This window comes from Oncorhynchus mykiss, chromosome 3 (genome assembly GCF_013265735.2).
Source record: "Oncorhynchus mykiss isolate Arlee chromosome 3, USDA_OmykA_1.1, whole genome shotgun sequence".
Classification (NCBI taxonomy): Eukaryota; Metazoa; Chordata; class Actinopteri; order Salmoniformes; family Salmonidae; genus Oncorhynchus; species Oncorhynchus mykiss.
This window is the reverse complement of record NC_048567.1, coordinates 57,181,197-57,207,332: the sequence shown is the minus strand read 5'-3', so window position 1 is coordinate 57,207,332 and position 26,136 is coordinate 57,181,197. Positions and strand designations below refer to the sequence as shown.

The 26,136-nt window shown below is 41.7% G+C and overlaps 1 protein-coding gene across 1 annotated transcript in view; it reads left to right on the top strand.

Moving 5' to 3' along the window:
* The first annotated feature begins 374 nt into the window (after positions 1 to 374).
* Positions 375 to 26,136, top strand: part of slc49a4 (solute carrier family 49 member 4) — a 63,524-nt gene continuing 37,762 nt past the window's right edge. Inside the window, exons 1-3 of the mRNA XM_021597462.2 lie at positions 375 to 894; positions 6,665 to 6,758; positions 22,673 to 22,956. Of these exons, the coding sequence (XP_021453137.2) occupies positions 600 to 894; positions 6,665 to 6,758; positions 22,673 to 22,956 (673 nt within the window). The 5' untranslated portion in view covers positions 375 to 599. The remainder of the gene's footprint in view (positions 895 to 6,664; positions 6,759 to 22,672; positions 22,957 to 26,136) is intronic.

The window sequence follows — 26,136 nt, the reverse complement described above, 5'->3', positions numbered from 1 at the left end:
AGTCTTAATTAATTCCTACCTAGATTTGTGTATATTGGGTATATGTCGTGTAATTTGTTAAATATTACGTGTTAGATATTACTGCACTGTCGGAGCTAGAAGCACAGGCATTTCGCTACACCCTCAGTAACATATGCTAATCATGTGTATGTGACAAATCAAATTTGATTTAATTTAGCCAGATTCCGCTGGAAAATGTTTCATCTATTGCGAAATGTTTTGCAACGGGAATTGTTTACCGTTTACTTTAGGAACCAAACGGAAGCAACACTAGCTAAAGGAAATAAACGGAGCGGGACCTACATTCATTTGTCGTTGCGAAACGTTTTGCAACAGACGAAACGTTTTTCAACGGAATCCAACTAATAGTAATTAATGCCTACTGTACATCCCAGGTTTCGCTTTCAAAATTGTGACCATTTCCGTGAACGTCCAGGCATGCGCAGTGAAGTAGCAATGACATCGATTGTTGTTGTTTCTCTGGGCAACTGATATTGAAGTTAGATACCGGTACATTTGTTGCCATTGTGTAATCGAATATTGGACATAGCGCGCGGACTAAATCGCTGCTGAACGAACGCTACATTGTATCAAATGCGATGGGTGCTGCATCGAGCACAGAGGGTGAAAGGGAACCTCTTCTTGTTCCTCCTGACCGCGAGACGAGCATTCAGCCAGTTTACAGCCAAGTCTACGGGAGAAGATGGCTGGTTCTGACTCTGTTTTCCTTGTTGGCGTTCATGCAAGGGATAGTATGGAACACCTGGGGCCCAATTCAGAACTCTGCCATGCATGCGTACGATTTCACCAAATCTGACATCGCCGTGCTTGTTCTTTGGGGGCCAGTGGGGTTCGCGCCTTGGCTGCTATTTATATGGCTAATGGACAAAAAGGGTGAGTTGTTTTGTTCTAAATGACAGTTGACAATACTGTACTGGAACACAATGTACTTTCCTTCATGTCATTTAAAAAATTTTTTTGTCTCCATTCCAACATTTATATAGTTTTATTGCAGTGCATGAAGTTGTGAATTGTTGACACACAAATCCCTATAAAACTTTCAAGATACGATATTTCTGAGAAATCATAGATCAAAGTTGATCAGCTAAGCTACCCCCCCCCCCCCCCCTCCAAACCAAATCAACCACAAGAAAGGAAACAAAGAAACATCTTAACATTTCCCTCAGACTGACCTAGTTGCAATGTTGTTCAAATCAAATTGTATTAGTCACATGCAGCGAATACAACAGGTGTAGATCTTACAGTGAAATTCTTACTTATGAGCCCCCAACAAACAATGCAGTTAAAAAAATACGGATAAGAAATAAAAGTAACAAGTAATTAAAGAGCAACAGTAAAATAACAATAGCGAGACTATAAACAGGGGGGTACCGGTACAGAGTCAATGTGCGGGGGCACCAGTTAGTTGAGGTAATATGTACATTTAGGTAGAGTTATTAAAGTGACTATGCATAGATAATAACAGAGAGTAGCAGCGGTGTAAAAAAAGGGGGGCAATGCAAATAGTCTGGGTAGCCATTTGATTATATGTTTAGGAGTCTTATAGCTTGGGGGTAGAAGCTGTTTAGAAGCCTCTTGGACCTAGACTTGGCGCTTCGGTACCGCTTGCCGTGCGGTAGCAGAGAGAACAGTCTATGACTATGGTGGCTGGGGTCTTTGACAATTTTTAGGGCCTTCCTCTGACACCGCCTGGTATGTAGGTCCTGGATGGCAGGAAGCTTGGCCCCAGTGATGTACTGGGCCGTACGCACTACTCTCTGTAGTACCTTGTGGCCGAGCAGTTGCCATACCAGGCAGTGATGGTGCAGCTGTAGAACCTTTTGAGGATCTGAGGACCAATGCCAAATCTTTTCAGTCTCCTGAGAGGGAATAGGTTTTGATGTGCCCTCTTCACGACTGTCTTGTGTGCTTGGACTATGTTAGTTTGTTTTGTGATGTGGACATCAAGGAACGTGAACCTCTCAACCTGCTCCACTGCAGCCCCGTTGATGGGAAAGGGGGCATGCTCAGACCTCTTTTTCCTGTAGTCCACAATCATCTCCTTTGTCTTGATCACGTTGAGGGAGAGGTTGTTGTCCTTGCACCACACGGCCATAACACGGCCATAAATAACATAATGTTTCTGTCTTTTCAGTATGTTCTTTTCACCAAGTCGTTTTAGTAACCATTACAAACCAGCCTCCACAGAATAACATGTTCCTGTAAGAAATGGTGACTGACTTACTGCCTCTGTGGAGTTTTTGCTAGGACCCACTTATGTGTAGTCTCTGAAATCTCGTTCACCAATCTCTCAAACAACACAGTCCAGTCAAGTGTAATTTACAGGCAGTTCAAGTAACACTTAAAAGGAGCCATGTATAAGTGTCGCGACAAGCGCTCCCATACAGGCTAGCTAACCACCAAACCAAACCAGTTCCTCCACATCACTTGATTGACACCGTTAGCTAACACCCATCTAACACACAGAACACACTGTCAGGTGACAAAAACAGTTAATTTATCTCCCAGGAAACATAAAAGCAAATAACATATAAAGCATATTAAAGCAAAGGGCATTTGTCATAAGTTTGTCATGTGGTTAGTTAGTCATCTAGGGACATGACTGTCTCTCTAAAAACAAAATGATGACAGTGCTATGGGTGTTACATAATCTAAACAGGTCATACAGTGTAATATAATTTTTTGCTACTGTAGTATGTAGGCCAACCCTGATGAAAAGCAGCTCCAATGACTGTCTGGTAGAGATTAGAATGAAATGTATTTTGTACACAGGATCCACATACCAGCATCTGCCATTGTTTAGTTGTGCCATCTTTAGTACATGGAGATCTGACAGACAGGAACAGATTTCCTAAAGGGAACCCGCAGAAACATTTGGAGATACAGAATTCATGTTTCCCCAACATTTCTTTATTTTATTTGTATTTATTAAACCATTAATTAACTAGGCAGTGATCAAAATCAGATTTAGTTTATCTGATGATAGGATTATCAATTTGTCACCAATTGTGTACTTTTTCAGCTAGTGACTCGCACTCATCACTACCAAGGGGAAATTGGGGAACAGATAATGACTAGGGGAACAGAAGTTCTCTTAAATGATGGTCATGTGGTGGAAACTGAAAATGTAGACTTAAGTCAGAAAGGAAGCTGCATTTCTCTGGGTGTGTATATGAGGAAGAGAACTGGGATGTTGTGGTTTGGGGGGAGTTGACTGGGGACTAGTGATTCATATTTGGGATAATGTTTAGAATGATCTCAACAATTATAGAAAATACACTATGTGACCAAAAGTATGTGGACAACTGCTCGTCGAACATCTCTCATTCCAAAATCATGGGTATGGACTTGGTCTCCCTTTCCTGCTATAACAGCCTCCAGTCTTCTGGGAAGCCTTGTTGGAACATTGCTGCGGGGTCTTGCTTCCATTCAGCCACAAGAGCATTAGTGAGGTCAGGCACTGATGTTGGGCGATTAGGCCTGGCTCGCAGTCAGAGTTCTAATTAATCCCAAAGGTGATCGATGGGGTTGCAGTCAGGGCTCTGTACCAGCCAGTCAAGTTCTTCCACACCGATTATGACAAACCATTTCTGTATGGACCTCGCTTTGCACGGGGGCATTATCGTCCTGAAACAGGAAAGGGCATTCCTCAAACTGTTGCCACAAAGTTGGAAGCACAGAATCGTCTAGAATGTCATTGTATGATGTAGCATTAAGATTTGCCTTCATTGGAACTTACGGGCTTAGCCCGAACCATGAAAAACAGCCCCATATCATTATTCCTCCTCCACCAAACTTTACAGTGGACACTATGCATTCGGGCAAGTAGCGTTCTCCTGGCATTCTCCAAACCCAAATTAGTCCGTCAGACTAACAGATGGTGAAGTGTGACTCATCACTCCAGATAATGCGTTTCCACTGCTCCAGAGTCCAATGGCCACTCCAGCCGACGCTTGCCATTGCGCATGGTGGTCATAGGCATGTGTGTGGTTGCTAGGCCATGGAAATTAATTTAATGAAGCTCCCGACGACAGTTCTTGTCCTGACGTTGCTTCCAGAGGCAGTTTGGAACACAGTGAGTGTTACAACCATGGACAGACAATTTCTACACGCTTCAGCACTTGACGGTCCCGTTCTGTGAGCTTGTGTGGCCTACCACAACTGAGCCGTTGTTGCTCCTAGATGTTTCCCCTTCACAATAACAGCACTTGCAGTTGACTGGGGCAGCTCTAGCAGGGCAGAAACTTGACTAACTGACTTGTTGGGAAGGTGGCATCCTATGATGGTGCCATGTTGAAAGTCACTGAGCTATTCAGGAAGGCCATTCTACTGCCAATGTTTGTCTATGGAAATTGCATGGCTGTTTGCTCGATTTTATACACCGTTCAGCAACGGGTGTGGCTGAAATAGCATAGTCCACTAATTTGAAGTGGTGTCCACATACTTTTGTATATACAGTGCATTCGGAAATTATTCAGACCCCTTGACTTTTTCCAAATTTTGATACAGCCTTATTCTAAAATGTATTAAATATTTTTTTCCCTCATTCTACACACAATACCCCATAATGACAAGGCAAAAAAAGTTTTGGGGGACATATAATAGATTACAAATGAAAAACAGAAATATCACATTTGCATAAATATTCAGACACTTTACTCAGTAATTTGTTGAAGCACCTTTGGCAGCGATTACAGCATTGAGTCTTCTTGGTTAAGACACCACAAGCTTGGCACACCTGTATTTGGGGAGTTTCTCCCAGGTTGGATGGGGAGCGTCACTGCACAGCTATTTTCAGGTCTCTATAGTCCAGAGATCTTCGATCGGGTTCAAGTCCGGGTTCTGGCGGGGCCATTTCAAGGACTTTCAGAGACTTGTCCCGAAGCCACTCCTGCATTGTCTTTGCTGTGTGTTTAGGGTTGTTGTCATGTTGGAAGGTGAACCTTCACCCAGTCTGAGGTCCTGAGATCTCTGGAGCAGGTTTTCATCAAGGATCGTACTTTGCTCCGTTCATCTTTCCCTCGATCCAGACTAATCTTTCAGTCCCTGCTGAAAAACATGCCCACAGCATGATGCTGCCAACACCATGCTTCACCTAAGGGATGATGCCAGGTTTCCTCCAGAAATGACACTTGGCGGGCCTCCCGGGTGGCGCAGTGGTCTAGCTGTGCCACCAGAGATTCTGGGTTCGAGCCCAGGCTCTGCTGCAGGCCGGCCGCGACCAGGAGGCTCATGGGGCGACGCACAATTGGCCCAGCGTTGTCCGGGTTAGGAAGGGTTTGGCCGGCAGGGATATCCTTGTCTCATCGCGCACTAGTGACTCCTGTGGCGGGCTGGGCGCAGTGCACGCTGCCCAGGTCGCTAGGTGTATGGTGTTTCCTCCGACACATTGGTGCGGCTGACTTCTGGGTTGGATGTGCATTGTGTCAAGAAGCAGTGCGGCTTGGTTGGGTTGTGTTTCGAAGGACGCATGGCTCTCGACCTTCGCCTCTCCTGAGTCTGTACAGGAGTTGCAGCGATGAGACAAGACAGTAACTACTACTAATTGGATACCACGAAAAAGGGGTAAAATAAAACAAAAATAATAAAACAAGGGGAAAAAAAGAAGTGACACTTGGCATTCAGGCCCAAGAGTTCAATCTTGGATTCATCAGACCAGAGATTCTTGTTTCTTATGGTCTGAGAGTCTTTAGGTGCCTTTTGGCAAACTCCAAGCAGACTGTCATGTGCCTTTTACTGAGTGGCTCTTGCTGGCCAGTATAACATATATGCCTGATTGGTAGAGTGGTGCAGAGATGGTTGTCCTTCAGGAATGTAATCCCATCTTCACAGAGGAACTCTGGCAGAGCTCCAGAGTGACCATTGGGTTCTTGGTCACCTCCCTGACCAAGGCCCTCCCCCGATTGCTCAATTTGGCCGGGCGGCCAGCACTAGGAATAGTCTTGGTGGTTCCAAACTTCTTCCATTTAAGAATGATGGAGGCCACTGTGTTGTTGGGGACCAGATCTGTGCCTTGACTCAATCCTGTCTCTACAGACAATTCCTTCGACCTCCTGGCTTGGTTTTGCTCTGACATACACTGTCAACTGTGAGTCCTTATATAGACAGATGTGTGCCTTTCCAAATCATGTCCAATCAATTGAATTTACCACAAGTTGACTCCAATCAAGTTGTAGAAACATCTCAAGGATGCTCAATGGGAACAGGATGCACCTGAGCTCAATTTCGAGTCTCATAGCAAAGGGTCTGAATAGTTATGTAAATAAGGTATTTCTGTTTTAAAAATTTTATAAATTAGCAAACATTTCTTAAAACCTGTTTTCACTTAGTCATTACGTGGTATTGTGTGTAAATTGATGATATTTAAAAAATAAATATTTTAGAATAAGGCTGTAACTTAACAAAATGGAAAAAGTAAAGGGGTCTGAATACTTTCTGAATGCACTGTGTAGTAGTACTGTAACATTTGGAACAGTTTTACAGAATAACCTCCCATTTTTCTCTCTCTAGTCCCCAAACTAACCTACTTCAACCCCACCTCTCCCATCGCTGTCTCCCCTCTTCTCTTTACTCTCTCGCCATCTCTCCCCTCTTTCTCCACCTCGCCCCTTTCATGCTACATCTCTCCCCTCTTGTGCTGCAGGTCTGCGGGTGTCTCTTCTACTGTCAGCCTTCTTCATGGTGATTGGGACAGCGCTGCGAAGTGTCCCTGTACAAGAACAGCATCTAAGACGATGGTAACAACCCTCACTCCCAGAGCCATGCTAAATACTTTATATATAGTCCATACCAACCTTTTCTAGCATGAGAGCTACTCATTTATTTTCAAACTTTCAAATTATTCTCTTTTCCTCTTGCCTGCAACTCTTCCACTGGTCCTTACTGTACACAATAACGTTTTCTGTCAACATACTTGGTAAAATAAATAATGGTAAATTAACAACTCTTAATAAAAGGATGGCCCTATAAAATCTGTGATTTTCTCTCTCCAAATTATGTTTGATATTTTCCCAAATTATGTTTTCTCAGTTGAATTTTTCCTGGTTTTTGTTTTTCACTCTCAACATTACAATTGTTTATAGAGAAACAATTGGATATTCATGTAAATGCTTAAATTACAACAGAAGACCATTTCTTGTGGGGGTCTGGAAGAAAACTAACAAGTAGATTATTTATTTTTTATTGCGCATCTAGTGAGTGAGGAATGTGCCGTCTAATGTGCCTGTCTAGTGATGGTTCTGTACTGCTGCTGCTCATTTCATGGCCTAGTTTGCAAATAACAAATACCAGTCAAAATTTTGGACACACCTACTCATTCAATTATTATTATTTTTTACTATTTTATATATTGTAAATAATAGTGAAGACATCACAACTATGAAATAACACATGGAATCATGTAGTATCCAAAAAAGTGTTTAACAAATCAAAATAGATTTTAGATTTTAGATTCTTCAAAGTATCCACCCATTTGCCTTGATGGCAGCTTTGCACACTCTTGGCATTCTCTCAACCAGCTTCACCTGGAATGATTTTCCAACAGTCTTGATGGAGTTCCCACATATGCTGAGCACTTGTTGGCTGCTTTTCTTTCACTCTGCGGTCCAACTCATCCCAAACCATCTCAATTGGGTTGAGGTCAGGTGATTGTGGAGGCCAGGTAATCTGAAGCAGCACTCCATCACTCTCCTTGGTAATATAGCCCTTACACAGCTTGGAGGTGGTGTTGGGTCATTATCCTGTTGAAAAACAAATGATAGTCCCACCAAGCGCAAACCAGATGTGGTATTATTGGGGTATTATTGATTGTATGTTTGTTTATTCCATGTGTAACTCTGTGTTGTTGTATGTGTCAAACTGTATTGCTTTAGAATGCTGTGGTAGCCATGCTGGTTAAGGGTACCTTGAAATCTAAATAAATCACAGACAGTGTCACCAGCAAAGCACCATCACACCACCTCCTCCAGGCTTCATGGTGGGAACCACACATGCGGATATCATCCGTTCACCTACTCTGCGTCTCAAAAAGACACGGCGGTTGGAACCAGAAATCTCTCATTTGGACTCATCAGACCAAAGGACAGATTTACACTGGTCTAATGTCCGTTTCTTGTTTCTTGGCCCAAGCAAGTCTCTTCTTCTTATTGGTGTCCTTTAGTAGTGGTTTCTTTGCAGAAATTTGACCATGAAGGCCTGATTCATACTGTCCCCTCTGAACAGTTGATGTTGAGATGTGTCTGTTACTTGAACTCTGTGAAGCATTTATTTAGGCTGCAATTTCTGAGACAGGTAACTCTAATGAACTTATCCTCTGCAGCAGAGGTAACTCTGGGTCTATCTTTCCTGTGGCAGTCCTCATGAGAGCCAGTTTCATCATAGCGCTTGATGGTTTTTGCGACTGCACTTGAAGAAATGTTCCGCATTGACTGACCTTCATGTCTTAAAGTATTGATGGACTGTAATTTCTCTTTGCTTATTTGAGCTGTTCTTACCATAATATGGACATGATCTTTTACCAAATCTTCTGTATACCACCACTACCTTGTCACAACACAACTGATTGGCTCAAATGCATTAAGATGGAAAGATATTCCACAAATATTTTTTTTTAACAAGGCACACCTGTTAATTGAAATATATTCCAGGTGAGGTACACCTCATGAAGCTGGTTGAGAGAATGCCAAGAGTGTGCAAAGTTGTCATCAAGGCAAAGGAAGGCTATTTTGAAGAATCTTAAATATAAAATATATTTTGATATGTTTAACACTTGTTTTGGTTACTACATGATTTCATATGTGTTATTTCATAGTTTTGATGTGTTCACTATTATTCTACAATGTAGAAAATAGTAAAAAATAAAGTAAAACCCTTGAATGAGTAGGTGTGTCCAAACCTTTGACTGGTACTGTACATCTGCCAGGTAAGCCTACTATGCAGTTAACAATTAATTGAGGAGGTTTTGGTGAAAGTATTTCTGTCAACCCACAAGTTTGTTATCACATCAACTGTCTACACACGGAGTGATCGACAAACACGCGCACCACACAGACATATGGGCAATATTGCTGGAAATTAATTGGCAGATAACGTGTTAGGTTTTAAAGAAAAATATATATATATATATATATATGACCAGTGAAATATACCTGCTGGAGCGTGTGCTACGGGTTTGGCTTTTAAAGCCAATACTGGCTAACCAGGGGTTAAATAATGTCAATGTTTTGTTGCTGGGAGGTTGCAGTGTCTGATTCTTGTGAGGTAGAACACGTGAACATTTCATGTACTTTCAGAATTGTTTGGTGAGCTACTCCTAGGTGGCCTGAGAGTTACTGGTGGCTCATGATCAACCCGGTCCATACTGTATACACAGTTGAAGTCGGAAGTTTACATACACTTAGGTTGGAGTCATTCAAACTCGTTTTTCAACCACTCCACAAATGTCTTGCTAACAAACTATAGTTTTGACAAGTCGGTTAGGACATCTACTTTGTGCATGACACAAGTAATTGTTCCAACAATTGTTTACAGACAGATTATTTCACTTATAATTCACTGTATCACAATTCCAGTGGGTCAGAAGTTTACATACACTAAGTTGACTGTGCCTTTAAACAGCTTGGAAAATTCCAGAAAATTATGTCATGGCTTTAGAAGCTTCTGATAGGCTAATTGACATAATTTGAGTCAATTGGAGCTATACCTGTGGAAGGCCTACCTTCAAACTCTGTGCCTCTTTGCTTGACATCATGGGAAAATCAAAAGAAATCATCCAAGACCTCAGAAAACAAATTGTAGACCTTCACAAATCTGGTTCATCCTTGGGAGAAATGTCCAAATGCCTGAAGGTACCACGTTTATCTGTACAAACAATAGTATGCAAGCATTAACACCATGAGACCACGCAGCCGTCATACCGCTCAGGAACGCGGTATGGCGTTCTGTCTTCTAGAGATGAACGTACTTTGGTGCAAGAAGTGCAAATCAATCCCAGAACAACAGCAAAGGACCTTGTGAAGATGCTGGAGGAAACAGGTACAAAGTGTCTATATCCACAGTAAAAAGAGTCCTATATCGACATAACCTGAAAGGCTGCTCAGCAAGGAAGAAGCCACTGCTCCAAAACCGTCATAAAAAGCCAGACTACGGTTTGCAAATGCACATGGGGACAAAGATTGTACTTTTTGGAGAACTTTCCTCTGGTTTAATGAAACAAAAATAGAACTGTTTGGCCATAATGACCATCGTTATGTTTGGAGGAAAAAGGGGATGCTTGCAAGCCGAAGAACACCATCCCAACCGTGAAGAACGGGGGTGGCAGCATCATGTTGTGGGTGTGCTTTGCTGCAGGAGGGACTGGTGCACTTCACAAAATTGAAGAAATCATGTGGAAGGAAAATTCTGTGGATATATTGAAACCATCTCATGACATCAGTCAGGAAGTTAAAGCTTGGTCACAAATGGGTCTTCCAAATTGACAATGACCCCAAGCATTCTTCCAAAGTTGTGGAAAAATGACTTAAGGTCAACAAAGTCAAGGTATTGGAGTGGCCATCTGTCGTGGAAAATTGCAAGATTATGTTATAATGCTTGTATTGCATTATAATGGTTGTTTTATTCGACCATAATAGAGTATTCTGTTAACTATTGTGTGTGTGTTCCACTGAGGATGGGCCTCTATGAGAGAGCACTGACAGAGGAGATTTACGATGTCTTTGGGTGATAAAACCTAAAGAGCATTCCAGATAACATGAGGTAATGGTTCTGTGCTATGAATTACCAGGAACGAGATTAGAACCTCGTCTTAAGGGACCAAACTGAACGATAATTTATAGTGATTGTTATCTGGCTAAGAAATACTCCTTTCTCAATTATAATGTCCCTTTGTGAACTGTTCCTAAGATCTGTGGTTCGTCATGTAAGTTGAGAGGGGTGTATCTTGGCTATAAAAGATCTTTGTACTTTTATGTTGGTACTTTCATTGGTTCATTAGAGATGGCGCATCATTGAAAGTCAAAAGGCTATTGCAAAGCTCTTATTATTTAAGATGTACTTTAAGTATAACTCTGACTGGTGTGTGAAGTTTGTAACTCTCCTCATTTGGTAAAGCAGAAATAAACCACCACACATCACAAAGCCCTGACCTCAATCCTATAGAAAATGTGTGGGCAGAATTGAAAAAGTGTGTGCGGGCAAAAACAATTGTTGTGTGTAGAAATTATAATGGACCTACATATATTTCCAAATATCTGCCCTTTGACCTGCCAGTCTGAGAAATGATCTGTGCGGCCCTCTGTTGAATTTTCACATCCCGATGTGACCCTCAAGCCAAAGTTATTGCCCACCCTTGCTTTATATAGTGATACAGTCAGGTCCAGAATTATTGCCCACCCTTGCTTTATATAGTGATACAGTCAGGTCCAGAATTATTGCCCACCCTTGCTTTATATAGTGATACAGTCAGGTCCAGAATTATTGCCCACCCTTGCTTTATATAGTGATACAGTCAGGTCCAGAATTATTGCCCACCCTTGCTTTATATAGGGATACAGTCAGGTCCAGAATTATTGCCCACCCTTGCTTTATATATATTTCCTCAATACAGAATCTTTACAGAGCCTTTATATCATTCAGTCTGCGCCTAAGGACTGCCCTCTTCAAAGTCCGGAGACTGAGTTAGCTATTGAAAAATGTGGGTTTTGCTGTTTATGTGGATTTTGATATGCGCTTGCGATTATTGTCTTGCTGGAAGGTCCACTTGCGGCCAAGTTTCAGGTTCCTGGCAGAGGCAACCAGGTCTTTGGCTAAAATGTCCTGGTACTTGGTAAAGTTCATAATCCCATTGACTTTAACAAGATACAGTACACCTGTGTCCAATACCAGGCAAGTTTACCACTGTTCCAGTGGTTTAAACTTCTTAATGGTTTTTTCATGCTTGTTAACTAATTTTTATACCCCAGTGAAACAGAAAGCCATGGAAGGCCACAGTACAGTTTCTTAAAAAGAGATTAACTGAAATAAAATAGAATGTTAATGCAGATTTAATTTATTTAGATTTTTTTTTTATAAGAATGTTAAGGGGTACCAATAATTGTCACCTTTTAGAAATAATTATATTGTTTGTTAAACAAAATCTTTCACTGAGCAATGATATTAGTATAAAATAATTATCCAACTTCTTTCAGCATACTGTAGTGTCTTTACTATCATTAAACTGAAGACTTATAGTTTTTATCAAAGATTCTCTGTAATTAGTGTTACGCGATCAAACTGATTAATCATGTAACTGTAATTAACTAGGAAGTCGGGGCACCAAGGAAAATATTCAGATTACAAAATATTCAGATTACAAAGATATTTTCATATCTGATCCATAGTCTTCTGATTAATGAATTATTTACTTTACCTCACGTTAGTCTCATTCCAAACGTTGTAAATTGTTGGTTATCTGCACGAACCCAGTCTTCACTATGAGTCATCCATACATCAATTGTCTTAAATCATTTATTTATTACTAACTAAGTAATTCACAGAAATACATGAACAAACAATCAAGGTAAATATGGTTACAAGAAATGATAGGGGAATGTGCCCTAGTGGGCTAAACCGGCATCGCGGCTTGGTGGACAAAAGGGGGAGTCAGCTGAGAAGTCACTACAGAGTAATAATTATAACAGTTGAAATACTAATCCTTTGCACATGAACGCTCACTCATTCGGGAACAATTGCAATCAATATATATATTTACGCTCAGTGTGTCATCTTGATCGCTGTTGAAAAGTTAGTTTCTGTTGGAGAGTTTGTCCAGGTTAGAGGGGATAGTTCAGAGCGACATTCATCCGTTTCGTTATGGAGTGAATGTTTCGGCGGTTGTCGTTCTTCGCGTTCAATGATACCAAATTCCTAGCTGCAGACTAGTAATTAATATCAAAGACTTGTCTTATTCTGTCTGTATCGATTGTCTAAGAGTTTAACCACGTGGTATGGTTAAAGGATTCAGCAATGGTCTGCAACCTTCGTCCCCTCCTAATGGAGAAAAACATGGTCTGGTGATAATTTCTCAAAGTTGGGTTTTATTCAGAATTGCAGAAAAGGGCTGTCCCAGAATGCCTGACCCTAACTGGGCTAAAGGGCGGTCCTCTGATTTAGTTAAACTCAAAAGGGAATTGGAGTTTCCTTCATTAAACAGTCTAAAATCACATCACACAATTTTACAAACAGTATCATACTCACTCATTCATCTTATACAACAATTAGATGTAAATCTCATATCTGAGGCTATTATATAAACAGCGTTATGGTAATGTGGCCGCACCGTCTCCCATGAGCCTCACCAAAATGTAACGGACCAGTTCATAGCTGGATTCTTCACCGATCTTTTATACTTTCTCCGGAACATAAATGTTGTTCGGACCTCAAGTTCTGTGAGGTGGAAGAAATTCCTTTGTTCTCTATGAAAATTCACTCTGTCTCTTATACTGTGTGGCCATGAGGCTGGGTCTTCTCAGGAATTTACGACCTCTCTCTGACCACAGCAGCCTAGTTGAAGGAGGCAGGGGGAGGCTGGGAGAGGGGGATGGGCTTGCTGTACCCAAAGAGGACAACGTCATGACAATATAGCTCAATATTTGAATAAGTTATCCAGTCTTTTTTTTCTCATCTTTATCAAAGGTGCCAATAATTTTGAACCTGACTTTTTGCTCCATGCTGTATGATTCTGCTCAAACCTGGTCTACGGTGCATTCGGAAAGTATTTAGACCTCTTGACTTTTTCCATATTTTGTTACAGCCTTATTCCAAAATATATTAAATAGTTTTTTCTCCTCATCAATCTACACACAATACCCCATAAGGACAAAGCAAAAACAGGTTTTTAGACATTTTTGCAAATGTATTAAAAATAAAGCACTGAAATATCACATTTACATAAGTATTCAGACCCTTTACTCAGTACTTTGTTGAAGCACCTTTGGCAGCAATTACACCTGTATTTGGGGAGTTTTTCCCATTATTCTCTGCAGATCCTCTCAAGCTCTGTCATGTTGGATGGGGAGTGTCTCTGCACAGCTATTTTCAGAGATTTTCGATTGGGTTCAAGTCCAGGCTCTGGCTGGGCCACTCAAGGACATTGAGACTTGTCCCGAAGCTACTCCTGCATTGTCTTGGCTGTGTGCTTAGGTTAGTTGTCCTGTTAGGTGAACCTTCGCCCCAGCCTGAGGTCCTGAGCTCACTGGAGCATGTTTTCATCAAGGATCTCTATGTATTTTGCTTTGTTCATCTTTCCCTCGATCCTAACTAGTCTCACATTCCCTGCCGCTGAAAACATGCCCACAGCATGAATCTGCCACCACCAAGCTTCACCGTAGGGATTGTGCCAGGTTTCTTCCAGACGTGACGCTTGATTTCATCAGACCAGACAATCTTGTTTCTCATGGTCTGAGAGTCCTTTAGGTGCCTTTTGGCAAACTCCAAGCGGGCTGTCATGTGCCTTTTACTTAGAAGTAGCTTCCGTCTGGCCAGTTTACCATAAAGGCCTGATTGGTGGAGTGCTGCAGAAATGGCTGTCTTTCTGGAAGGTTCTCCCATCTTCACAGAAGAACTCTGTCAGAGTCACCATCATGTTCTTCGTCACATCCCTGACCAAAGCCCTTCTCTCCCGATTGCTGAGTTTGGCCGGGTGGCCAGCTCTAGGAAGAGTCTTAGTGTTTCCAAACTTCTTCCATTTAAGAATGATGGAGGCCACTGTGTTTTTGGAGACATTCCCCAGATCTGTGTCTCGACACAATCCTGTCTCGGAGCTCTACGGACAATTCCTTCGATCATGTTTTGGTTTTTGCTCTGACATGCACTGTTAACTCTGACAGGTATGTGCCTTTCCAAATCATGTCCAGTCAATTGAATTTACCACAGTTGGACTCCAATCAAGTTGTAGAAACATCTCAAGGATGGTCAATGGAGACAGGATGCACCTAAGCTCAATTTCGAGTCTCGTTGCAAAGGGTCTGAATACTTATTTAAGTAAGGTTTTTCTGTTTTTTATTTGTAATAAATTTGCAATAGATTCGAAAAACCATTATGTCATTATGGGGTATTGTGTGTAGATGTAGGATTTTTTATTTATTTAATCCATTTTAGAATAAGGCTGTAAAGTAACAATGTGGAAAAAGTCAAAGTTTGAATACTTTCCCGAATGCACTGTACTCTGGCATGAGTTTCGATACAAGATCATGCCCCATAATGTTGTGAGATTATTTCTCTAGAAAACTCAGATCAAACGTAGGCTACTCAGATCAAACGTAGGCTACACAGAATTGTATATTTATTAAAATTACAAATCATTTGAATAGCTATGGTAATTTGCTGGTTTCTGCTTTTAAATTGCAGCTTTAGGGAGAAAAGAAAGGACCCATCTAGTTGAGCATAGTTTTGATGGATGAAAGAATTCATGAACCACTTGTTTGACACTCATATTGAACTGTCACATTGAAATAGTTCCTGCTCGTTTTGAATGCCTCACAATAACAGAGACCTGGAAATGGGATTGAGGCTCACCGTTTCCTCCTAAAAATGTGAATTCTATTTTAATTGTTGAATTGTGTGGATGCTTCTTTTTTGTTGCTCTTATTGACTACTGCTTTCATTCACACTGTCATTTCTGCCATCCTTATTTCCACCAGCTGAAAACCCCCGAGAAGGAAACCATGTCCTTTCTTCCATTGCTCTCTTAAAAAATATAGTCAATACTAAAAAAGCATCTGTGTGTTGAAAGGAGGCCTAGGCAAGGTTATCTGGATTACTTATAAAGGTACTTTTATTATCCTACCTGCTCTATTGTTCATCTCCCACGTATTTCTTATTAGGCTCCACAATGAGCTCGAGTCAGGTGATACATGAAGGGTATTTCAATTGAGGAAGGAAATTGTATTCCCTTAATGAGGTGTATAGCACTTTCACCAACTGAATTTATGATGTTAGGTTTGTTCATTTTGCTCCCAAAGGTTAGGTTAAAAACTCATTGTATTCTAACGGCACATTTTCTCGGAGTCTGATTGGGTCTGTAAAATGAGACCATTTAGTTAAGTTTATTGCTATATTAATACAGACTAAAAAGTCTAAAATAAATTGGAAAGATTGGCTCTTGTTTTAGGAGAGATGCTTAGGAAATGAGACTCATGAATGATTCCTTCATTGTAGAAAATGATATAAAGGTGTTTGAAGAAAGTATAAACTTTTATATTGTGTTTGCCCCAGGCTTTGTAAAGTCTGGTCCCAAATCTGTTTATGCTACAACACATATCTGGGACCAGGCTAAGGCTATGTGCCATTACTGCATGTAACTGACAACAACCTCTTCATGCCCCACAAGTCTTCATTCTCCCTGTGTCACCTCTATGCTTCAGAGGGCAGCTGAGTATGGAACAACAGAATAGGTGTGTGTGTGTGTGTGTGTGTGTGTGTGTGTGTGTGTGTGTGTGTGTGTGTGTATGTGTACTAGACTAGAGATCTGCATAAAGTTGACTTGAAACTACATGTCCTTGGCCAAGGGTCATCCATAAGCATGACATAATATTGTGTTGGTGTGGACGTTTTTACAGTGACTATGCCTACGTGGCTGAAGAGGGCATATGCTGTTGTACTTTGTCATGTGAGAAATACAGGGTCACACTGAGGCATACACCATCAAACAAGAGAGGCGGTTCTCGTGGAGGAGTGTTACATTGCAGGCAGTAAGGATGCCTACACAACCGCACTCTGCAGACAAAGTACTCTGTGGAGTGCTGTTGTGATTATAAGATCTCCGCATCCAACTGAGACCCAGAAAGTGTTGCTATCGAGGTGATAAAGTGCCAATACGTAAAGGTTTAACACCCATCTATGTTAAGCACTATCCCTGAGATGGTGTCTCTCCTCTCACAGTTCCAGTGATTACATTATACATCTAGCCTATACGGGACAAACAATTCAAGACACGCTTACCACGCCTAACTCCTGTACTAATTCATGTCAACCTATGTTTATAGTTGTAGTATTTAAGAGTAGGTAACAGTTGTAATGCCAGTAAGGGAGGATTTTATGATCAACTTTGTGCCTTTTATGAAAACGCGTTAGTGATGTCAAAATATACTCCTAGAGGGAAGGTAGATCCTTATGCCATGCGAGTGGAGTACCTCCCTCATACCATGGCAACCGTACTGTTCTGTGAGTTGTGCGGTTCCTGAGCAAGCAGCCACTGTGCGTTTAAACCATAAAGATTTATGAAGTTTCTCAGAGGGCTTGAAATTGTTCTGACCTTTGGAGATCAGAACAGATAACCTGAGGTAACCTCTGACACTTTCACTTAGGCGTATATGATTCCTTAATATTTCCACTGAACAGTAAAGCCTTATTGAGCTGTGTATCTAACAGCCTATGATCTATTCAGAAACAGATCCCCAAGTCACCAGCAGGTGTCACTCATTGCATTGCGTTTGCTGCTGCTGCTGCTCACAGGTCTATGGCTGCACAGTTCGAGATCTGAGACATGGGGTTTGTGTTATTTTTACCCATGCTGCTGCCATCTACTTGTCTCACACACACATAAATATTCAATTTCCATCTCTCTTGAAACGTCAAGAGTGTGGGTGCTGCTGGGGCTACGACGGTGATTTTAGATACGACCAATGGTAAGAGGTTCTGCTGATCTGTTGAGAGGTCTGTGGGAATAAGAGGAGATGAACGGGGAGAGGAGAAGACAGGGTAGAAGAGGGGAGAGGTGAGGGAAGTAAAGGAAAGAGGAGCAGATAGGAGAGAAAAGGAAAGCAGGAGGAGAGGAGCTGAGAGAAGAGGAGAGGAAGGGAGCTGAGAGGAGGAGAGGAGAAGATAGAAAATGAGAGGAAGGAAGCTGAGAGAGGACAGGAGAAGATAGAAAAGGAGAAGAAGGAAGCTGAGAGGAGGACAGGAGAAGAGAGGAGAAGAGGTGAAGATAGAAAATGAGAGGTAGGAAGCTGAGAGGAGAAGGAAAAGAGGAGAGGAGAAAGAAAAGGAGAAGAAGGAAGCTGAGATGAGGACAGGAGCTGAGAGAAGAGAGGAGGAGAAGAGGTGAAGATAGAAAATGAGAGGAAGGAAGCTGAGAGGAGGACAGGAGAAGAGAGAAGAGGTGAAGATAGAAAATGAGAGGTAGGAAGCTGAGGGAAGAGAGGAGAAAGAAAAGGAGAAGAAGGAAGCTGAGAGGAGGACAGGAGATGATAGAAAAGGAGAGGAAGGAAGCTGAGAGGACAGGAGCTGGGAGAAGAGAGGAGGAGAAGAGGTGAAGATAGAAAAGGAGAGGAAGGAAGCTGAGAGGAGGACAGGAGCGGAGAAGAGGGGAAGATAGAAAAGGAGAAGAAGGAAGAGCTGAGAGGAGAAGAGCGGAGAAGAAGAGGTGAAGATAGAAAAGGAGAGAATCTGAAAGGAGCTGAGTGAGTTCAAGTGCATCCCAGCCAGCGATCAAACAGAGTCTTTGATTTTCATCCCCTCCTAAAGATTGATTTAGAAACAGGATGGCTCCCCTGACAGCACACACTAGATCATATTTTTAAAGAGGGAGAACAATCGTTTCATGTTCGATGGGCGTATTTCTTCACCATATGCTCTGGAGGGTAAACTTTGTTCAGTTTGGAGCTCATTTCTGAGAATCAAAGGGAGTGGGTTGTGAGATTGAAACACCTTCCTGTTGTCAGAGCTGCTCTCTGGTGTAGTTCAAGTAAGGAAACGTACCTGAAGGCGATCTTTGTGTGAGTCAGAATATCTGAAAAGAGGCCAGGGCAGGGGAGGAGGAGAAAAGACAAGACATCATTACAATGGTCACTAATTTGACAGAGGTCCGAGCACCAATATGATAACTCTTGAATTAAAGCAGGCAATGCTCAAATGTTTGCAAATACAGAGAACTGATGCAAAGGTTCTCTCTCAGAAATATCTTCACATCTCGTTGATTGGCTACACACACACACACACACACACACACAACCGTGACGTGTTGTGTCCCTGTACCAACTGCAAACTTTGCCACTGTGCCAATGATACTGCCATGGCCTCTCTGATTGTACATTAGATTCGATCAGGTATCTGGAAGTGGCAGTGGGATCATTTCTGTCGCACAGTGCCAGGTTAGAGACGCGACCATATCGTATATCTAACTGACTGACTTGCACGCTGGGCTGGCTTGGTCTCAGAGCAATGAGATTTTCTCTGACAGGGTTCATCAATATACATTAAGTGAATCATCTCTCACAGAACGACTGCCCTCCCTCCATCCTCCCCTCTTCCACACCCAGGGTTGGAGAGTTACTCATGTGATCTGATTAAAACTAACTTCAATCAGTTATGTTACCAGCAAAAATATTGTAATCAGATTACAGATACTATTGAAAAACTAGATTACTTTTTGGATTCCGAAAAGATGTTTGTGAAAAAAAAAACATTGACACCTTTCTGTTTTCTCAATGACATTCAATTCAGGCATTGAAAAAGGGTGCCGGTTTTAATTTGTTCCACCTTAGTGAGTCTGACCAAATCAGAGACCACTATGATGACACACCAAATGCGTTTGATGGATCCTTTTTGTCTTCTAATGCCTCTTAAAGGGAAAGTAATCCAAAAGAGGTCAGTTTTAGGATGTGTTGTCATCAAGTGTACAAGATGGAAGATAGATTTGTGGACAAGCGGGCACCATAAATCTTTTAATTATTTTGATCATTCTGTTTGACTTGAATGGAATGAATGATCACAGCGTGAGAGGGAGGGAGACTGGGGACGGGTGCGAGATGGAGGGAGTGTGGAGGAGGGAGAGAGACTGGGGGAAGGAAGAGAGAGCTGGAGAAGGAGTGTGTTAAGTGAGGGGAGGGAGAGAGAGGAGGAAGGTGAAAGGGATTGAGGGAAAGCAGTGGGAGAGGGAGAGAGATGTGAGGGAGAGTATTGTAGGAGATGGAGGGAGGGGGGAGTTAACCGTCGTTTGAGAAGATCTCAGGAGGAGATATGGGATAGCTACACTTCCATCGATCTGTCTTGTCAGCGTTGACAGCTCTTTGTCTTCTGCTATGAGCTTATCTGGTTTGAACTCAAGGCAGACAGCAGTGTTCGACTGGTTTACGGGTGCCAGGACTGTAGCAGAATGTCTGTCAATATTAGTGCTGTGTTCTTTTCCTCGAGATAAGACTCAGCAAAGAAGATGCACAGGTTCTTAATAGTTTTTTTTAGTCTCACCTTTGTTGCCTGCCTTGTAATCTTTTCGAAGAGTTATTGTACATTTACCAAGCTGAAGAAGCTTCTATCTGGAAAGATAACCATTTTATCTTAAATCATACCCACATTAATGCTAATAATGAAAATCGTTAAAGGATTTGCACCAGAGGTGGGCAATTTTGTCTCGGGCCTCGTTGGGGCTTCAAAATTCAGTGGATGGTCGCAAGTTTTTTTTTTTTTTTTTTTTGTTGTTGTCAAAAGCAATTTGGCCAGAAAAGGGAAGTTATTTGACAATATATAGGTCCATTGTAAATCCGACATACTTACTATCCTATCTAGTTTTAGACGATCAAGAGTGGCCTGGAGTGTTTTTTAATCCAAATAATACAGTGGGGCAAAAAAGTATTTAGTCAGCCACCAATTGTGCATGTTCTCCCACTTAAAAAGATGAGAGGCATGTAATGTTCATCATAGGTACACTTCAACTATGACAGACAAAATGAGGGGAAAACAATCCAGAAAATCATATTGTAGGATTTTTAATGAATTTATTTGCAAATTATGGTGGAAAATAAGTATTTGGTCACCTACAAACAAACAAGATTTCTGGCTCTCACAGACCTGTAACTTCTTCTTTAAGAGGCTCCTCTGTCCTCCACTCGTTACCTGTATTAATGGCACCTGTTTAAACTTGTTATCAGACAACCTCAAACAGTCACACTCCAAACTCCACTTTGGCCAAGACCAAAGAGCTGTCAAAGGACACCAGAAACAAAATTGTAGACCTGCACCAGGCTGGGAAGACTGAATCTGCAATAGGTAAGCAGCTTGGTTTGAAGAAATCAACTGTGGGAGCAATTATTGGGAAATGGAAGACATACAAGACCACTGATAATCTCCCTCGATCTGGGGCTCCATGCAAGATCTCACCCCGTGGGGTCAAAATGATCACAAGAACGGTGAGCAAAAATCCCAGAACCACACAGGGGGACCTAAGTGAATGACCTGCAGAGAGCTGGGACCAAAGTAACAAAGCCTACCATCAGTAACACACTACACGGCCAGGGACTCAAATCCTGCAGTGCCAGACATGTCCCCCTGCTTTTGCTAGAGAGCATTTGGATGATCCGGAAGAAGATTGGGAGAATGTCATATGCTCAGATGAGACCATAGAACTTTTTGGTAAAAACTCAACTAGTCGTGTTTGGAGGACAAAGAATGCTGAATTGCATCCAAAGAACACCATACCTACTGTGAAGCATGGGGGTGGACACATCATGCTTTGGGGCTGTTTTTCTGCAAAGGGACCAGGACGACTGATCCGTGTAAAGGAAAGAATGAATGGGGCCATGTATCGTGAGATTTTGAGTGAAAACCTCCTTCCATCAGCAAGGGCATTGAAGATGAAACGTGGCTGGGTCTTTCAGCATGACAATGATCCCAAATACACCACCCGGGCAACGAAGGAGTGGCTTCGTAAGAAGCATTTCAAGGTCCTGGAGTGGCCTAGCCAGTCTCCAGATCTCAACCCCATAGAAAATCTTTGGAGGGAGTTGAAAGTCTGTGTTGCCCAGCAACAGCCCCAAAACATCACTGCTCTAGAGGAGATCTGTATGGAGGAATGGGCCAAAATACCAGCAACAGTGTGTGAAAACCTTGTGAAGACTTACAGAAAACGTTTTGACCTCTGTCATTGCCAACAAAGGGTATATAACAAAGTATTGAGATAAACTTTTGTTATTGACCAAATACTTATTTTCCACCAGAATTTGCAAATAAATTCATAACAAATCCTACAATGTGATTTTCAGGATTTTTTTTCCCATTTTGTATGTCATCGTTGAAGTGTACCTATGATGAAAATTACAGGCCTCTCTCATCTTTTTAAGTGGGAGAACTTGCACAATTGGTGGCTGACTAAATACTTTTTTGCTCCACTGTATTTATTTAAAAAAGGAAATTACGTCAAACCTCCTTCGGTTCTGATTGAATGGGTTCGTGGGCCAGATCCGTAGTTTGTCCACCCCTGTTTAGATGATGTTTTCTATTGCCACTCAGACACACTGGTTTGGGAAGGGCTGGCAGGGCACAGGGGATGACTCAGATTTCACTCTGCAGCAGCAGGACTCAGACTTCATGAGAGAATCCTGACTCCGACAGGAGTAAATAGAAAGAAGAAGAAATATGGTCATAAATAACCATACCCATAGAGATATATATTTTTCAAAAATGTAGAATTATATTTATTCATTTTTTAAACTACTTTTCCCTATAGGCTAACACTAGAATGAAAATTGCAGGTAGTTTCTCACATGGAAACATGCTGAGGGAAATGGATTCTTTCTAGTTAATGGCATCTCTCTGGTTACACTGTCTGGCTACATTGCATCTGTTGTCTATATGCATAATGTGATATTAATGTTTCATGTTTCCTTCCTGATCCTCTCTTCAGGTTAATACACGCCGGTCAGCTGCTGAATGGCTTGGCTGGTCCAACCATAATGAGTGCCGGCCCCCTCCTCTCCACCACATGGTTCGCTCCGGACCAACGAGCCACAGCCACCGCTGTCGCCTCATTGGTGAGCTACCTGGGGGCGGCGTGCTCCTTCATTGTCGGCCCACTGCTTGTGCCCGCCCCCAACGACACCACACGTGCCATGGTGAACCGAGCCGACGTCTCGACAGACACCCAGATGAACCACATACGAGACAGAATCCAACTGGTTTTGTATGCAGGTACTGATGTTCTAATATCTTATGTAGCTGTAATGTATGCATTCATAAAGCTTTTATAAGGAGCCAAACTGTGAAGTGTTATTCAGATACATAAGAGACGAGATCCAAATGGTTATGTATGCAGGCAGGTACTGAGAAAAAGAAATGCGGTCTCTACCTCACTTTGAAACACTGGCGCATACTGAAGATGAGAAGATATTCAGCAACTCTATGGCGCAATTGTCCTACCAAGAGTAGCTGAATATCTTCTCATGTTATGTATGCAGGTAGGTACTGACAGCACCGCAGCCTCTCAGTCATTCATCATTACCCAACAGGAATCAATAGCAGATCATCTCTGGATCATGTCTGCCCTGTCTAGTCCAGGGAGAGAAATACAATCAGCTGAAAGTGATGCGACTGTCTGTCTCATCACGCAAATATCAGACTCAAACGTCTCAACAACATAACATTCAGAACAGAACTGGCTGCCATAAAAAGATGGAGGCTTAGCCTGTTCTGCTTAACTGATTCAGAAAATTAAAGCATTTAAAGAAAGAAAAAAACATCATCCCCAACAATAGTAGATTGAGGCTTTGTGTTAACTATTAGTATTACATTTCAAAGGACAGAACTGACACATTTCCTGAACTGAGAGCTTTAGAGGTCAGAAAGTATTTAGATGGAATTCAATTCATTGACGTTTTCCTCCTGCTCCTCTGAGGAGAATAAATTATACACTTCCGCAGTCACACCTGCACTACAGAAAAGCAGCAATCAACAGTTGTGCCAAGTGTTTTGGTTTGAAAAATCAATGTGATCTGGCATGGACCCTGTCCTGTGCCAGCCAGAGAGTAAAAATGCAGCTGCTGTCCAATCAAACTGCACATTATGATAGGAAAAAGCATGATTTATGATTCTGGTGGTACTTTTTGGGAATGGACAGACTAAAAATGCTGTGGACTTTCAAATAGAAATGGGTCCCGTTTGGTTGCCCAGGCCAGGCCAAGCCCAGTGAAAGGGGTTGGGGGATTTAGGAGCTTGTCTGGAAGGCAGGGCCTTTAGGGCATGCTGACAGAGAGAGTATCAGAGACCTCTACAGTCTCTGTGCCAGCTGAGTGATGTAGTCCCAGGCCCAGCTCTCTGATAAGCCGCTTGTCTCTTAATTGACTAATCTGGGCATCTGCAATAGAGCAGGGCTGGAACTCTACAGTGCCTTCAGGAAGTGTTCATACCCCTTGATTTATTCCACATTTTGTTGTTACAGCCTGAATTCCAAATTGATTAAATATATCCCCCCCCCCCACCTTTCTATGCACAGTACCCCATAATGATAAAGTGAAAACATGTTTTTAGAAATGTTAGCAAATGTATTGAAAATTAAATACAGAAAAATGTCATTTACATAAGGATTCACGCCCCTGAGTCAATACTTTTTAGAAGTACCTTCAGCTGCGATTACAGCTGTGAGTCTTTCTGGGTAAGTCTGTAAGAGCTTTCCACACCTGGATTGTGCAACATTTGCCCATTATTCTTTTCAAAATTCTTCAAGCTCTATCAAATTGGTTGTTGATCATTGCTAGACAACCATTTTCAGGAATTAGGAATTAGTTCACCATAGTTCTTTAAGTAAATTGAAGTCAAATCTGTAACTCGGCCACCCACATTCACTGTCTTCTTGGTGCAACTCCAGTGTAGATTTGGCCTTGTCTCTTAGGTCATTATCCCGCTGAAAGGTCAGTTTGTCTCCCAGTCGTGGAAAGCAGACTGAACCAGGTTTTCCACTAGGAATTTGCCTGTGCTTAGCTCCATTCTGTTTCTTTTTTTATACTGAAAACCCCTAGTCCTTAATGATTACAAGCATGCACATGACATGATACAGCCACCACTGTACTTGAAAATATGGAGAGTAGTACGCTGTAATATGTTGTGTTGGATTTGCCACATGCATAACACACACTTTTACTTTAGTGCCTTATTGCAACAGGATACAGGTTTTGGAATATTTGTCTTCTGTACAGGCTTCCTTTTTGTCTCTCTGTCATTTAGGTTAGTATTGTGGAGTAACTACAATGTTGTTGATCCATCCTCAGTTTTCTCTTATCACAGACATTCAACTTTTGCAACTGTTTTAAAGTCACCATTGACCTCATGGTGAAATCCCTGAGCGGTTTCCTTCCTTTCCAGAAACTGAATTAGGAAGGACGCCTGTATCTTTGTAATAACTGGGTATATTGATACGCCACCCAAAGTGTAATTAATATCTTCACCATGCTCAAAGGGATAGTCAATATCTGCTTTATTTTTATTTATTTAGCTATCTACCAATAGGTGCCCTTCTTTACAAGGCATTGGAAAACCTCTCTGGTATTTGTGGTTGAATCTATGTTTGAAATTCACTGCTCGACTGAGGGACCTTACAGGTAATTGTATGTGTGGGGTACAGAGATGAGGTAGTCATTCAAAAATCATTGTTAAACATTATTATGCCACACAGAGTGAGTCCATGCAACTTATTCAAATCAAATAGTATTTGTGACATGCGCCGAATACAAGAGGTGTGTGAAATGCTTACTTAACAGTGAAATGCTTACTTAACAGTGAAATGCTTACTTAACAGTGAAATGCTTACTTAACAGTGAAATGCTTACTTAACAGTGAAATGCTTATTTAACAGTGAAATGCTTACTTAACAGTGAAATGCTTACTTAACAGTGAAATGCTTACTTAACAGTGAAATGCTTACTTAACAGTGAAATGCTTACTTAACAGTGAAATGCTTACTTAACAGTGAAATGCTTACTTAACAGTGAAATGCTTACTTAACAGTGAAATGCTTATTTAACAGTGAAATGCTTACTTAACAGTGAAATGCTTACTTAACAGTGAAATGCTTACTTAACCAACAATGCAGGTTTAAGAAAATTCCCCACCCCAAAAAAGTAAGAGATAAAAATAACAAATAGCCTGGGTAGCCATTTGATTAGATGTTCAGGAGTCTTATGGCTTGGGGCTAGAAGCTGTTTAGAAGCCTCTTGGACCTAGACTTGGCGCTCCGGTACCGCTTGCCGTGTGGTAGCAGAGAGAACAGTCTGGCTGGAGTCTTTGACAATTTATAGGGCCTTCCTCTGATACCGCCTGGTATGGAGGTCCTGGATGGCAGGAAGCTTGGCCCCGGTGATGTACTGGGCCGTATGCACT